The sequence below is a fragment of the Schistocerca cancellata genome, chromosome 8 (assembly GCF_023864275.1).
Source record: "Schistocerca cancellata isolate TAMUIC-IGC-003103 chromosome 8, iqSchCanc2.1, whole genome shotgun sequence".
NCBI classification, from domain to species: Eukaryota; Metazoa; Arthropoda; class Insecta; order Orthoptera; family Acrididae; genus Schistocerca; species Schistocerca cancellata.
In genome coordinates this window covers 261,235,957-261,251,696 of record NC_064633.1, presented here as the reverse complement: position 1 = coordinate 261,251,696, position 15,740 = coordinate 261,235,957, and the positions used below count along the sequence as shown (strand labels likewise).

The 15,740-nt window shown below is 43.1% G+C and overlaps 1 protein-coding gene across 2 annotated transcripts in view; it reads left to right on the top strand.

Moving 5' to 3' along the window:
- Positions 1-15,740, top strand: part of LOC126094630 (myrosinase 1-like) — a 192,588-nt gene that overhangs the window by 121,301 nt on the left and 55,547 nt on the right. For both annotated transcript variants that reach the window (XM_049909114.1, XM_049909113.1), the window contains exon 10: positions 9,647-9,784. In XM_049909114.1, coding sequence (XP_049765071.1) covers positions 9,647-9,784 — 138 coding nt within the window. The remainder of the gene's footprint in view (positions 1-9,646; positions 9,785-15,740) is intronic.

Here is a 15,740-nt window from a genome sequence, read left to right as displayed (position 1 = left end):
CATCCAGCGTAAAGGTTTAGAATAAATTGTTTTGATCAGTTATAAACCAAAAGACATTTTAAGATCCACGAAAGACCAACCAGATCCGCTACATGTGCTGGAGTATACGAAATTAGGTGCAACTGCAGTAACGTATATACAGATTAAGGCAGCTGACACAGACCACCCCAAACTCAGGTGGTTATAAATGAAGTGTAGCTACTCACGGAGGTCCAATGTGGGTTACAATTATCGTATGGCAGCGCATCTTGGGAGATATGCTAATGAGTTAAGGGGAGCTTTACTATCTTTTGCTGCGGTAGAAGGTTCGAATCCTGCCTCGGCCATGGATGTGTGTGATGTCCTTAGGTTAGTTAGGTTTAAGTAGTTCTAAGTTCTAGGGGACTGATGACCTCATATGTTAAGTCCCATAGTGCTCAGAGCCATCTGAACCATTTTTTACTATCTTTTGGTTCAAAAAATTGTTTTTTTTTTAATTGCATTTTTGGATCCATAAAAGTGTTTAGAATCCTCCCCTGAAACAGTTTTTCCGAGTACGGTACGGAAATGTTTGTTATTCGCGGTTGGACAAAAAAATGCACCTTCCTGAAATCGGCCTTTTTCACGCACCAGTTTTATCGGGAATTTCGACTTTGTAGCAGCGAAAAATTATTCTATTTTCTTGCCCATGACTAAAACTGATAAAGTGATCAAAAAGCTTATGACGTACTACGGCTTGGCAATCCGATGGCATTCCAATTCGGTAGAACAGATGAAGAAGGCAATTTGGGCAACGTATTTCCACAAGTGTTCGACGGATGACCACCCACAACACCAAAATTGTCCGGCTGGGGAAACTAGTTGGTGCAAGTGGAGCATTGCAAAGGCTACCGGACATCTGGACGAATATCAACACGACCAGCCGCTCTCCAAGGAAGGTCAAAATGGGATTCATCCAATCTACGAGACTCTTTCGGTGGACGAGTTATTGTACCAGTGCTTGGGAGGAAACACGCAAAATTCAAATGAAAGCTTAAACTCGTGTTTTTGGAAGTTAGCCCCCAAGCATTTGCATTCTGGTGCGGAGACTGTGGAATTGCGACTTTCCTGGCAGTGAGCAGCTTCAACGAAGGGTATTCAGCAATTCTGAAGACCATGAATTTGGGCAACGTATTTCCACAAGTGTTCGACGGATGACCACCCACAACACCAAAATTGTCCGGCTGGGGAAACTAGTTGGTGCAAATGGAGCATTGCAGAGGTTACCGGACATCTAGACGAATATCAACACGACCAGCCGATCTCCATGGAGAGGTCACCCTGGGACTCTATTCGACGGAGTTCGCCCAGCATTCGGACGACCTCTGGATTCAAGCGGCCGAAAACCGCTTGTCACCGGCCGTACGAACGTCTCTGCAGCGCCGGCCGCGGTTTTGTAGCGGTTCTAGGCGCTTATTCCGGAGCCGCGCGACTGCTACGGTCGCAGGTTCGAATCCTGCCTCGGGCATGGATGTGTGTGATGTCCTTAGGTTAGTTAGGTTTAAGTAGTTCTAAGTTCTAGGGGACTGATGATCATAGACGTTAGGTCCCATAGTGCTCAGAGCCATTTGAACCATTTTTGTCTCTGCAGCAGCGCAGGATGGTCCAGATCGAGCAGAACGCCCTCTATGAGGAAAAGGAAGGACTAGTTTATGGACCCGGAATAACAGATTGAACGTAAGTTGTATAATATTGCATTTATATGTAGTCAAAACTTCAAACGCGTTTTTCTCGAAATGACTTTTTTTATTGCGCGGTATGGTAACTTCAAATATAATGAACCGATTCGCATGATTCTTTATTTCCGACGAAGCTAACTAAATTGTCTAGCAGTTGTACCTCTTGTATTCCGTTCCATCAACTATAAATATTTTTACTTGGCCAACGAAGTCGAAAAATCGATGAAAAACCCTATTTTTTAAAATGGCCGCCATTTTGTTTTCTATGGTCCAAATAACTTAAGCGAGGTACAGCTCCTAAAGAATCTTATATACTTCGCTAACGTCAACTCAATTTTGATTTCAGATGAGCCGGCTGATCTGTGACACACCGCGTGTGGAGGTGTACATCGAAATTTTGTTTCGTTCCGACGGCACTTCCGCCTTTGCTCTTCGACATTCGCGGTCGAGAAAATTTCAGTTTGTAGTGAAAATATTAATAAACTGTTTGACCAAATTTGACATTGATATCTATGACACATCCCGAGAAAAAAAAATTCTCAAAGAACATGCTTTTCACGGGCCAAAGATAGTAAACCTACCCTTAATGCGGTAACGATTTACGCACGAAAGAATTAGTTCCAATTTTGCCACCAGGTGCAAATATGGGGCTGCACAGCATTTCGTCGACGACTCCGGTGCTCGTATTGAACAAACTGTGTAAGCGGCGGTTAATAATAAAATCATCATTTTGCCTTTCTTAGTTGTTTGACCTTTTCTGCCCACGTCCTTTTCTAATCTACAATATTACGTATGGAAACATTTCGACAAGTCCTTCTTTCAATCACTGTGCCAGATTTGCACCTTGTGGCCAAAACTGGAACTAATATTTTTCGTGCTTAAATCGTTTCCACATTAATGCATTACAATGTTTATCAATTTTCTCTGCCACATGATATTTAGAGCCCACGCTGAACCTCTGTGTTTAGTTTTAATTATAACCACTCCATATATCCACAGGTATGAGAAAATATATCGAGGTGTGGTTTTCACCCAAGTTACAGCGGACAATATGGCCGATTTCCTGACATTCACAAGTGATTTTTATCATTTATAGTCACCGAATTACGACACCGCCTTTGTTTTTTTCTAATAGAACTATATACTTTCTCTCGTGGAATTTGAAGAAGTTTCTAAAGGCATTTTAACGACATAAATATATGAGACTTGATCAAGTAGCATCAAGTGTACAACGCCTCAAACCATTCCTGTGCCATCAGGAGAAGTCGTTTCACAAACGTATGTCCCAAACACGTACCCTAGGTGTGGTTCTTGTGTTAAGCTGTGGGCTTGAAGCCCAGTGATCTGTGTTCTGCTGCTGTAGCAATAACTTGTTCGTAAAGTTACTGAGCGAGTCATAGTGTATACGAAAGTCGAAAAAATGAATATCGTTTATGGCGAAAGTCGCAAAACTAGTAGCGATGTTTGCAGTTATATGCTGATGATAACCAGATCGTGCCAGACATTCAAGATATGTCTTTGCAAACATTGTAAAAAAATTGAGAAACTGGAAGTGTGGAGAGTAAAACACGCCAAGGAAGCGCAAGCGATGCGATATATCTACGCAAAATTTTGCTTAAGGGAGAAGCATCGTTAGCAAACGATGGGCAAGTGAATTTTCGCTGTATCCATTAATTGTAGTTAAGAATACACGCAGACTCAAAGAAGTTGTAAAAAATAATGCTGTTGATCCGTCGATGTTTGGTGAGTGTTTTTCAAGACCCTTGTCGTTGGTTCCTGATTTATTGATGAGAATCTCAATACAATCAAGAATCTCGAGTTCTTAAGGTAGGCTGCTGCCGTAATTATTGGAAGACATCCCATTAGACATAATTTACGTACCTAAAGACTGGAAGATTGCTCAAGTCACACCAATACCCTGAAAGGGAAGTAGGAATAATCCGCTCAATTACAGGCCTATATCATTAACGTCGATTTGCAGTAGGGTTTTAGAACATATACTGTTTTCGAACATTATGACGTACCTCGAAGAAAACGATTTATTGACATATCGTCGCCGCCCGTGGTGGCCGAGCGGTTCTAGGCGCTACAGTCTGGAACGGCGCGACTACTACGGTCGCAGGTTCGAATCCTGCCTCGAGCATGGAAGTGTGTGATGTCCTTAGATTAGTTAGGTTTAAGTAATTCTAAGTTCTAGGAGACTGATGACCTCAGAAGTTAAGTCCCATAGTGCTCAGAGCCATTTGAACCATTTTTTTGACATATCGTCAGCACGGATTCAGAAAATATCGTTTTTGTGAAACACAACTAGCTCTTTATACTCATGAAGTAATAAGTGTTATCGACAGGGGATGTCAAATTGATTCCATATTTTTAGATTTCCAGAAGGCTTTCGACACCGTTCCTCACAAGCGTCTTCTAATCAAACTGCGTGCCTACGGAGTATCGCCTCAGTTGTGCGACTGGATTCGTGATTTCCTGTCAGAAAGGTCACAGTTCGTAATAATAGACGGAAAATCATCGAGTAAAACAGAAGTAATATTCGCTGTTCCCCAAGGAAGTGTTACAGGCCCTCTATTGTTCCTGATCCATATTAACGACATAGGAGACAATCTGAGTAGTCGTCTTAGACTGTTTGCAGATGATGCTGTCATTTACCGTCTTGTAAAGTCATCAGATTATCAAAACGACTTGCAAAATGATTTAGATAAGATATCTGTATGGTGCGAAAAGTGGCAACTGACCCTGAATAAAGAAAAGTGTGAAGTTATTCACAGGAGTACTAAAAGAAATCAGCTAAAATTCGATTAAGCGATAAGTCACACAAATCTGAAGGCTGTAAATTCAACTAAATGCCTAGGGTTTATAATCACAAATAACCTAAATTGGAAAGATCACATAGATAATGTTGTGGGTAGAGCAAACCAAAGAATGCTATTCACTGCTAGATCACTTAGAAGGTGCAACAGGTCTACTCAAGAGACTGCTTACACCAAACTTGTCCGCCTTGTTCTGGAGTACTGCTGTGCTGTGGGGGATCCGTATCAGGTGGGAATGACGGATGACACCGAAAAAGTTCAAAGAAGGGCAGTTCGTTTTATATTATCGCGAAATAGGGGAGATACTGTCACAGACATGATACGTGAATTGGAGTGGCTATCATTAAAACAAAGGCGTTTTTCGTTGCGACGGGATCTTCTCATGAAATTTCAATCGCCAGTTTTCTCCTCCGATTTCGAAAACATTCTGTTGGCACCCACCTACATAGAGAGAAATGATCATCACGATAAAATAAGAGAAATCGGGGCTCGCACGGAAAAATTTAAGTGCTCGTTTTTCCCGTGTGCCGTTCGAGAGTGGAACGGTAGAGAGACAGCTTGAAGGTGGTTCGCTGAACCCTCTGCCAGGCACTTTATTGTGAATAGCAGAGTAATCACGTAGATGTAGATGTAGATGAAATCTGAATGGTATCAGCATGACGGTTGTCACATCCCGCCCATATAATGACAGATCCTCTGAAGAGAACGTGTTGACAATTGAAACGGTCGTTCAGGAAACGCAAATTTGTATGCACATTCACCAAACTTAATACTTGTATACTTTTACCTGTGGCGATAATTAAAGCAACAGGTCTATTAGGAAACACCAACGGCTCCCGAAGGCATGAAATGGCTTATAACACAGGTCTGCACTGCTGTTAACTCCAGATGAACTTCAAAGAGCGATATTGTTTCTTCAGAAATAGTCGTGGCCGATGACCTCCCTGTTTGCTCTCCTCCCTCAAATCAACCAATTACCTAACCACCCAATCCGAAATACTTTATACCGTGCATCAGCGCTCAAGGTCAACATCTGAGCACTTGGTATAACAATCGTGATAATAAACCAAAGACCCATGCCATAGTTACATGTTTGCTTACATTATTTGGTATAATGGGTAGACGTTTGTGGAGCCTCGTCTCCTGACGGCAGAAAACGGATTTGCGCCGCTGTTGATCAAAATGGTTCAAATGGCTCTGAGCACTATGCGACTTAACTTCTGAGGTCATCAGTCGCCTAGAACTTAGAGCTAATTAAACCTAACTAACCTAAGGACATCACACACATCCATGCCCGAGACAGGATTCGAACCTGCGACCGGAGCTGTCGCTCGGCTCCAGACTGTAGCGCCTAGAACCGCACGGCCACTCCGGCCGGCGCCGCTGTTGTCTTCAAACTATTTGATCACATCCCATACATGTTATGCCATTGAAGTTCTCTTAGAAGCGTCTTTAAAGTGTCACAGATAAAGGTTCCAATAGAATAAGACAGATTTCATGTCGTAATTCGTCTAATATAAACGATAAGAATTACTTTAGAACATCAGTAAATTTGCTATATTGTCCTGTATAACTTGGTGAAAATCGCACCTTGATAAGTTATTGACTCAATATATATTTTGAGTGGCTTTTCGTAGCTCCTTCACCATGTGTAGGCGCATTTAAAGAACGAGACAGAGCTTTAAGCAGCCAGACAGTCAGCCATAGCTGACAATACTGAAACGTTCTGCCAGTACAGAGACTTTGTTTTTGTTCTTAGTTTAGCAATAAGACCAAACCGATGTATGCAGAAAGTCTGAGGGTCAGAAGAAATTGTTAAAAGGTCAACCATTTTAATCCTGACGGTCACTTCAGGCTGCTAGCTGCTTGGCCTCCTGTTCTCGGCACTGCCGGTGTATGTAATCACACGCACAAACACAAACACAAACACGGCGCCACTCACGGCCCGCCCTCCGGCCACTAGTGCGAAGTGATCGATTACGTTCTTCGTGTATGCCAGAATAACATACTGTCACAGCGGCGCTGCGGCCTGCTCATCCTTGTCTGTTACTTTCTCAAGCTTCGGTGCTCCATCAAGTGACTTTACCCTCAATATTTTTCTTATATGACTTAATCCTGGTTTTAAACTGGCTTCATCACTGATGCAGTACACTCCTGCTGGCACCTATTTTTTTTGCTGATGTTCTCCTGTGTGTGATTAGCGCGAAAACGTTTCAGGGAGAGAAAGCTTGTCATCAGGGACAGAGGTGTCGTTATGGATGCCCCACATGTGATACGAGTGCTCTTGTTCCCTGCAAACATAAACTATCTTTCAGATAGGACGAGCCGTAATCTACGACTGCTTGCTGATGAAACAGCGGTACATGAGAAAGTGTTGTATATGAGAAAGTGTTGTAGTTGAGTGACTGTTGGAAGATTCGGGTTGATTTGGAGGAATTCTGGCCTTAAATGGGTCATCACTGTCATGACAATGGCAATTAATGGTCAGTAACTGTCGTGACATTTAACATAATTTATGGACAAGATGACCACCTGGTGGGGAAGTTGCCTTCACGTCTACCCAGGTGTTCAGCGCTTTTAGCTTGACGTGATAACTGCCACTTTTAGTTATGGTAATTTATGAGCCAAAAGAAAATGATGGCCACATGGTGCTGCTGTTGGTCGATTCCCATCCCCCACCACCGCCCCTACTGCTCCTTAGTGTCCCACGACTGTCATTCTTAATGTGGATCTAACTGGAGCAGCAGCAGCTGCGTCAGTAAAGTCAGATGATATGCAAATTTCGAGCATAATATAGCATGCAGCGGTACTGGCCTAGTTACCGCGAGTGTTCGACACACAGCACTGTTTTCTCCAATATACAACGCTGTGTTACGGTCTCGTGGCTAGCTTTTACTGGTGTTTTAAGAACATATACATTTCATTTCTACACTACTCCCCATTAAAATTGCTACACCAAGAAGAAATGGAGATGAGAAATGGGTCTTCATTGGACAAATATATTATACTAGAACTAACATGTGATTACACTTTCACGCAGATTTGGGTGCATAGACACTGAGAAATTAGTACCCAGAACAACCACCTCTGCCCGTAATAACGCCCTTGATATGCCTGGACATTGAGTCAGAGCTTGGATGGCGTGTATAGTACAGCTGCCCATGCAGCTTCAACACGATACCACAGTTCATCAAGAGTAGTGACTGGCGTATTGTGAGGAGCCATTTGCTTAGCCATCATTGACCAGACGTTTTCAGTTGGTGAGAGATCTGGAGAATGTGCAGGCCAGGCCAGCAGTCGAACATTTTCTGTATCCGGAAAGGCCCGTACAGGACCTGCAACATGCGGTCGTGCATTAGCCTGCTGAAATGTAGGGTTTCCCAGAAATCGAATGAAGGGTAGAGCCACGGGTCGTAACACACCTGAAATGTAACGTCCACTGTTCAAAGTGCCGTCAGTGCGAACAAGGGGTGACCGAGACGTGTAACCAATGGCACCCCATACCATCACGCCTGGTGATACGCCAGTATGGCGATGACGAATACACGCTTCCAATGTGCTTTCACCGTGATGTCACCAAACACGGATGCGACCATCGTGATGCTGTAAACAGAACCTGGATTCATCCGAAAAAATAACGTTATGCCATTCGTACACCCAGGTTCGTCGTTGAGTACGCCATCGCAGGCGCTCCTGTCTGTGATGCAGCGTCAAGGGTAACCGCAGCCATGGTCTCCGAGCTGATAGTCCATGCTGCTGCAAACGTCGTCGAACGGTTCGTGAAGATGGTAGTTGTCTTGCAGACGTCCCCATCTGTTGACTCCGGGATCGAGACGTGGCTGCACGATTCGTTACAGCCATGCGGATAAGATGCCTGTCATCTCGACTGCTAGTGATACGAGGCCGTTGGGATCCAGCACGGCGTTCCGTATTACCCTCCTGAACCCACCGGTTACATATTCTGCTAACAGTCATTGGATCTCGACCGACGCGAGCAGCAATGTCGCGATACGATAAACCGCAATCGCAGTGGGCTCCATCCGACCTTTATCAAAGTCGGAAACGTGATGGTACGCATTTCTCCTCCTTACACGAGGCATCACTACAATGTTTCACCAGGCAACGCCGGTCAACTGCTGTTTGTGTATGACAAATCGGTTGGAAACTTTTCTCATGTCAGCACGTTGAAGGTGTAGCCACAGGCGCCAACCTTGTGTGAATGCTCTGAAAAGCTAATCATTTGCATATCACAGCATCTTCTTCCTGTCGATTAAATTTCGCTTCTGTAGCACGTCATCTTCGTGGTGTAGCAATTTCATGGCCAGTAGTGTATTTCACTGGTGTTATCGTACTTATTTAGAAAAGACATGTAAATTGGGTTTCGTGATTGATTTTACGTATTTCTTAAGACAACGTACGTAAATACGGATTTCGTCGCTATTTTACCAGTTTTCAGGAAACACAAGTGAAATATATAGCTTTAAATGTTTAATAACTAACACCACCGATACATGACACTATTTAGTTTTTAGGCAAAGTTTATCGATTTTCCCCAGCAGCCGGCAAATACCAATAATTTTACTGAGTTTTTTGGACATTACATATAAATATAAGTTTTTCGTTGAAATTGTATCGATTTTCACATTTTAAAACTTTTTTTAAATCTTACAAACCTTAAAAATAAACAGGGTATTCCAACAAAGTACTAGGTTTCTGAAAGTGTTGTGTCAGAGGAAAAGTTTGGTAATACATGTATTAAGGAAACTACAGCACAAAGCCATGTCTATGGAACACCCCTTTGTATGGACTAATTGATTTCATCTTCATCTGTTACTCTTTTCTGACGAAACAACAGCTGAATGTAACAAAATTGAATAACTCTTAGCGAGTACCACGACAGTACTGATCACACGATGAACACGAGAGTAGCATGTACCTGACCATGTAACGACACCACGCTTTGTCCTCAGATGGTGTTGTTAACTACTTACATGTTGGCACTGATAGCTGTAATTATTTAATTTCCGTAACATTTCGTGAACTGAACAGTGTTATCTTCCTTTGCACTACAAGTTGACTATAGTGTTACTTGCTTTTTCACGTATTTTTTTATTTTTATTTCCATCGCAGCAAATTGTTCCGTGGGGGCTGCGCAGAGTACTCAACTGGCTTACTAAGTCGTACTCTGGTTTCCCCATAATGATCGTCGAGAATGGTTGTTCTGACCCTGGCACCCTGGAAGACAACCAGCGTATCTCCTACATTGGGGTGAGTAATTACGTCTTCTGATAAAACTCTGACCGTAGTATTTTTTTCCATCTTCACTAACTGTAGTAGCATATAATGAAATAATATGCAACCAGTTGCAAAAACTACAATTGGTTGCTTATAATTTCATTGTAACTGTGATACAGCACGTACTTATGTCACAACAATGAACTAGAACATTTTTACTCAAACTTTGAAATAATTAGAAACATAAGAGTTCAAGAAATACGAAAGATCAAAACTAAAATCATTTTTTGTTTAAATTCAAGGGGGCGGAAACCACTCCATTTACTTTTGAGACCAAGTAAAACAAATGCGCAATAGCAACTTTCTACAAAGAGGCACTAGCTCTGTTATGATTGATATGAAAAGTTTGAGGCATGTGTAATTTTGCTTATAGTATAGTGACACGACAAAAATGAGTTTAATTTCTGCCTGAACCTTTATGAACTGTGTAGCGTTTGGTGGTAAATGCATGGAAAGGCTGTCGGCGTTCCGTATATAACTGACGTTCTTTGGGAACAGCAAGCTATACATGTCATGGTTGACTTGATGCTTATACCTAAAGCATTGTTGTATACGTGATATCCTCTAAACAAGCGTTGGTGCCTCGACGTACGGTGTTGGTAGCTTCCTTGACACTTCATGAGAGTGCCTTAGTTCTGCATGTACCGGTGATAACATAGTGCACAAGTGTGGGACAGAGGATAGATTTGGTAGGACATTGGCCAGAGAGTCTTCTAGCTCTGGCGAGAACGCCAACACATCCCGCCCTAGTAACGGTCGCCAACCCGGAAAGCGACTGATTTCCATTTGTAGCGCCATATACACTCTTTGGTTCCTTCATTGGCTTCCATTGCTGGTCTGGAACATTTCTTTGTGGTGGATCCAGGTTGTGGTCCAATCACGAAGGTAGTTCACTGAGGTGCACCTGCAGTGACACCAAAGCAACAATCATTACCAGCATTTGATCGAAACCAATGTTGAGCTTCGTTGGCTGGGATACATTGTAATGTTGCCGACTTGTGCCTAAGCGAGTGAACATACTACGTTGCGTAGGTAAAATTTTACAGTGCCCGTGTTTGGTCGGCTGTCCCACCATTTCCGTGTGTCTTGTAATTTGTTGGAGCAAAATAAATTGCAAAAATTTTCTTTTGAGGTTGGACTCAGTCGCTTACCACTTCCGGATCCCCGCATCCTTACCTTCCAGTCGTACCAGAGAAGTCAATATTGGGATCCAGGAGTAGTTGACGACTGAGCCAACGCTCTCCAGAAAATTTTTACAATTTATTTTGCTCCAAGAAATTACTTACACCTCACGTAGGTGATGGGACAGCCGACAACACACGACTACTAACAAACTTTACCCACGAACATATTGCGTTCTCTCGGTTTGGTACACGCACGCCCCAATACTACACTATGTTATGAACTCTCTCAAATACCTCTGTATTGGCAACACTGCGCCGACGCGGACTCTTCGACTATTTGCTGCACTAATAATTACACTCCTGGAAATGGAAAAAAGAACACATTGACACCGGTGTGTCAGACCCACCATACTTGCTCCGGACACTGCGAGAGGACTGTACAAGCAATGATCACACGCACGGCACAGCGGACACACCAGGAACCGCGGTGTTGGCCGTCGAATGGCGCTAGCTGCACAGCATTTGTGCACCGCCGCCGTCAGTGTCAGCCAGTTTGCCGTGGCATACGGAGCTCCATCGCAGTCTTTAACACTGGTAGCATGCCGCGACAGCGTGGACGTGAATCGTATGTGCAGTTGACGGACTTTGAGCGAGGGCATATAGTGGGCATGCGGGAGGCCGGGTGGACGTACCGCCGAATTGCTCAACACGTGGGGCGTGAGGTCTCCACAGTACATCGATGTTGTCGCCAGTGGTCGGCGGAAGGTGCACGTGCCCGTCGACCTGGGACCGGACCGCAGCGACGCACGGATGCACGCCAAGACCGTAGGATCCTACGCAGTGCCGTAGGGGACCGCACCGCCACTTCCCAGCAAATTAGGGACACTGTTGCTCCTGGGGTATCGGCGAGGACCATTCGCAACCGTCTCCATGAAGCTGCGCTACGGTCCCGCACACCGTTAGGCCGTTTTCCGCTCACGCCCCAACATCGTGCAGCCCGCCTCCAGTGGTGTCGCGACAGGCGTGAATGGAGGGACGAATGGAGACGTGTCGTCTTCAGCGATGAGAGTCGCTTCTGCTTGGTGCCAATGATGGTCGTATGCGTGTTTGGCGCCGTGCAGGTGAGCGCCACAATCAGGACTGCATACGACCGAGGCACACAGGGCCAACACCCGGCATCATGGTGTGGGGAGCGATCTCCTACACTGGCCGTACACCACTGGTGATCGTCGAGGGGACACTGAATAGTGCACAGTACATCCAAACGGTCATCGAACCCATCGTTCTACCATTCCTAGACCGGCAAGGGAACTTGCTGTTCCAACAGGACAATGCACGTCCGCATGTATCCCGTGCCACCCAACGTGCTCTAGAAGGTGTAAGTCAACTACCCTGGCCAGCAAAATCTCCGGATCCGTCCCCCATTGAGCATGTTTGGGACTGGATGAAGCGTCGTCTCACGCGGTCTGCACGTCCAGCACGAACGCTGGTCCAACTGAGGCGCCAGGTGGAAATGGCATGGCAAGCCGTTCCACAGGACTACATCCAGCATCTCTACGATCGTCTCCATGGGAGAATAGCAGCCTGCATTGCTACGAAAGGTGGATATACACTGTACTAGTGCCGACATTGTGCATGCTCTGTTTCCTGTGTCTATGTGCCTTTGGTTCTGTCAGTGTGATCATGTGATGTATCTGACCCCAGGAATGTGTCAATAAAGTTTCCCCTTCCTGGGACAATGAATTCACGGTGTTCTTATTTCAGTTTCCAGGAGTATATAAGAAGCGTTTTTATTAAGCTATGTTTAAACGTCTACAGGTGTTATAAATATAATATAAGTGTTGTTAAATTAGTGGAAGTGTTAGTGAAGTATAAAATAAGATTAATCGGTATAAGAAGCGTATTTTTCTTCTCGCGCCTGTTGCACCAATCCTAGGCCTAATTTCACGCGCGCGAATCGTAAGTAAACAGTGAATTGAACTTATAGGTAAACGTTTCCAGTTGGTATAAATATATTATAAGTGTTGTTACATTAGTGGAAGTGTTAGTGAAGTATTAAATAAGATTAAACGGGGTAAGAAGTTTATTTTCCTTCTCGCGCCTATAGCACAGATTTTAGGCTTAATTTCACGCGCGCGTATCGTAAGTAAACAGTGACTTAAACTTATATGTAATCACCAGTTTTTTTATTCATTACTCTTTCAATTTATTTATATCTGCCTGAATAGTTTCTAGGGTCCTTTTTTACGTATTAGTCAGTACTTAAATCAGTTTATACGATTTCTGTTTTTGCCATGAGTGAGAAGTGTGTGACATACCGTATCGTTAGTTCCGGGGTATGGTGTGATGGGTGCTGTAGTTTCTTTCATTCGTGCGAATGTAGTGGCGTGGGAAATGGGGACATAAATGAGGCTCACCAGTGGGACTGTAGAATCTGCAGTAGAGATAGGAAAATACTGGAACAGGAAGGGAAAATTGCAGCTCTTCAAGCTGACCTAGACAAGGCAAGGGAGGATCTGGACAGGTTAAAGAGGGAGAAGGGTGAACAGAGGTGGGAAATGGCAACAGGTAATAGGGGGAACAGGCAAAGGAGAGCATCAGACAGCTTTGTGAAAAATCTTGAAAATAGATTTGACCTGTTGCCTCAGTCAGAATCGGATGAGCCTCATGTAGCTGAAGCTGTAGAAAGGGCACAACAAGCTTTCAAGGACTTGAAAAAGGTAGGGAAATTTGTAAACAGAAAGAAAGTTCTGTTGTTAGGTATTTCCCATGATAGAGGTGTTGGCCAACTACTGCAGGAAAATCTAGGTCCAGAGTACCAGGTCACAAACTTTTTCAAGCCTAGTGCAGATCTGGGTCAGGTAACAGAGGATATAGGTTCTTTATGCAAGGATTTCACGAAGGAGGATGCCGTGGCTATAGTGGGTGGTCTGGGAAACAGAATTGACAGAGACTCTGAATATTCCATAGAGAGTGACCTGGTGAAGATAGCATCAGCAACGAAGCATACGATTGTGGGATTTGTGTCTGTGTTGAGACGCCATGATCATCCTCATTGGAACTCTTCTGTAGGGAGGGTGAACTTGGAGTTGGAGTGGCTGCTTAGGACGGATATAGGGTCCCATACTGGTTTGATTCCTGTGGATGCTATTGATAGGTGGGACTACACTAGGCATGGCCTTCACCTCAATAGGAAAGGGAAGGGAAAACTGTCTGGGTTGATTGCAGAAAACTTAAGGGGGGACACTGTCACAAGTGGTAAAAATACCAGTGGTCACAGGTGTCAGAGGGATGCCTTTTTTAGGATATGGAAGGGGGAAAGAAAACGAGTCTTAACAGAGATTGGCAGACACACTCAGTTTGAGACAACAGATGAACAGGAGTCAGATTTCAGCATACAGCCTCCATTTAAACAATGTTTAACCGAACGTAATCAGAAACTGCCAGTTCATCTTCACCAAAGCAGTTATAATCCAATTAGTATGCGGTATCAGTTATCTTTATTACACCAGAACATTCCGGGACTCAGAAATAAAGTTGATGAACTACTTATTTGTATCGATGAAATGAATTCATCTAACCAAATTGACATAATCTGCCTGTCTGAACATCAAGTGACCACTGGTATATGTACAGATATGTTAGACATTTCAGGATTTAAGCTAGCTTCCTACTTCTGCAGAGTAGATATGGATGGAGGAGGAGTTGCCACATTTATTAAAAACTGCCATAAATTCAAGAACATTGACATTAATAAATTCTGTTTAGAGCAGCATCTAGAAGCGCGTGCAACAGAAGCAGAGTTCCATAACAGATCCTATATAATAGTAACTATTTACCGAGTACCTGTAGGAAATTATAATCTATTCATAAATCATCTAGAAGCTCTTTTGGGTTATTTAACAGGAAGAAACAAAGAAATTTTGATTGCTGGTAACTTTAATACAGATTTTCTAATTCAATCTTCCAGTAAACATTTACTGCAGCTAGTAATGTTGTCTTTCAATCTAACTCACACTGTAAACTTTCCAACTAGGATCACTAAATCCTCAAGGACAGCCATTGATAACATTTTTATAGACAAATCGAAGGAACAAAATCATATCATAAAACCTGTAATAAAAGGACTATCAGATCATGACATGCAACTCCTTGTTTTAGATGTAAATTCTAAGCAGATTATCAAGACTGCTAAATCTGAGGACAGGAGAGTATTCAATCAACCAAAAATTGAGTGTTTTAGAAAACTGCTCAAAGATATGAACTGGAAAGATGTTTATAGTCCTCATGACATGAATGAAAAATATAACACACTCATGAACAATGTCAGTACCATGTTTGAAAACTGTTTTCCTCTAAAAGTTACTCAAATTAAACAGGAGTCTATAAAAAAAACCATGGATCACACAAGGAATAAAGATTTCCTGTAAGACAAAAAGGAAAATATATCTGTCGACCAAGAATAGCTCCAATGCTGATGATTTAGCTAAATACAAGGAATACTGTAAAATATTTAAAAAAAAGTAATTCAGACATCTAAACAAATGCACTACGAGAAGAAGATAGCAATGTCAGGGAACAAAATAAAAACAATATGGGATATAGTGAAAGAGGAGACTGGTAGAACCAGAAAGGAACAGGAGCAAATAGTACTAAGGGTAGATGACACATTAGTAACCGATGGGCATAGTGTGGCAAATCTATTTAACAAGTACTTTATATCCGTTACTGATAGAATGGGATTGTCAGGATCAGTAAATAATACTCTTGAATATCTGAAACTAGCCTTTACAAATAGCTTCAGG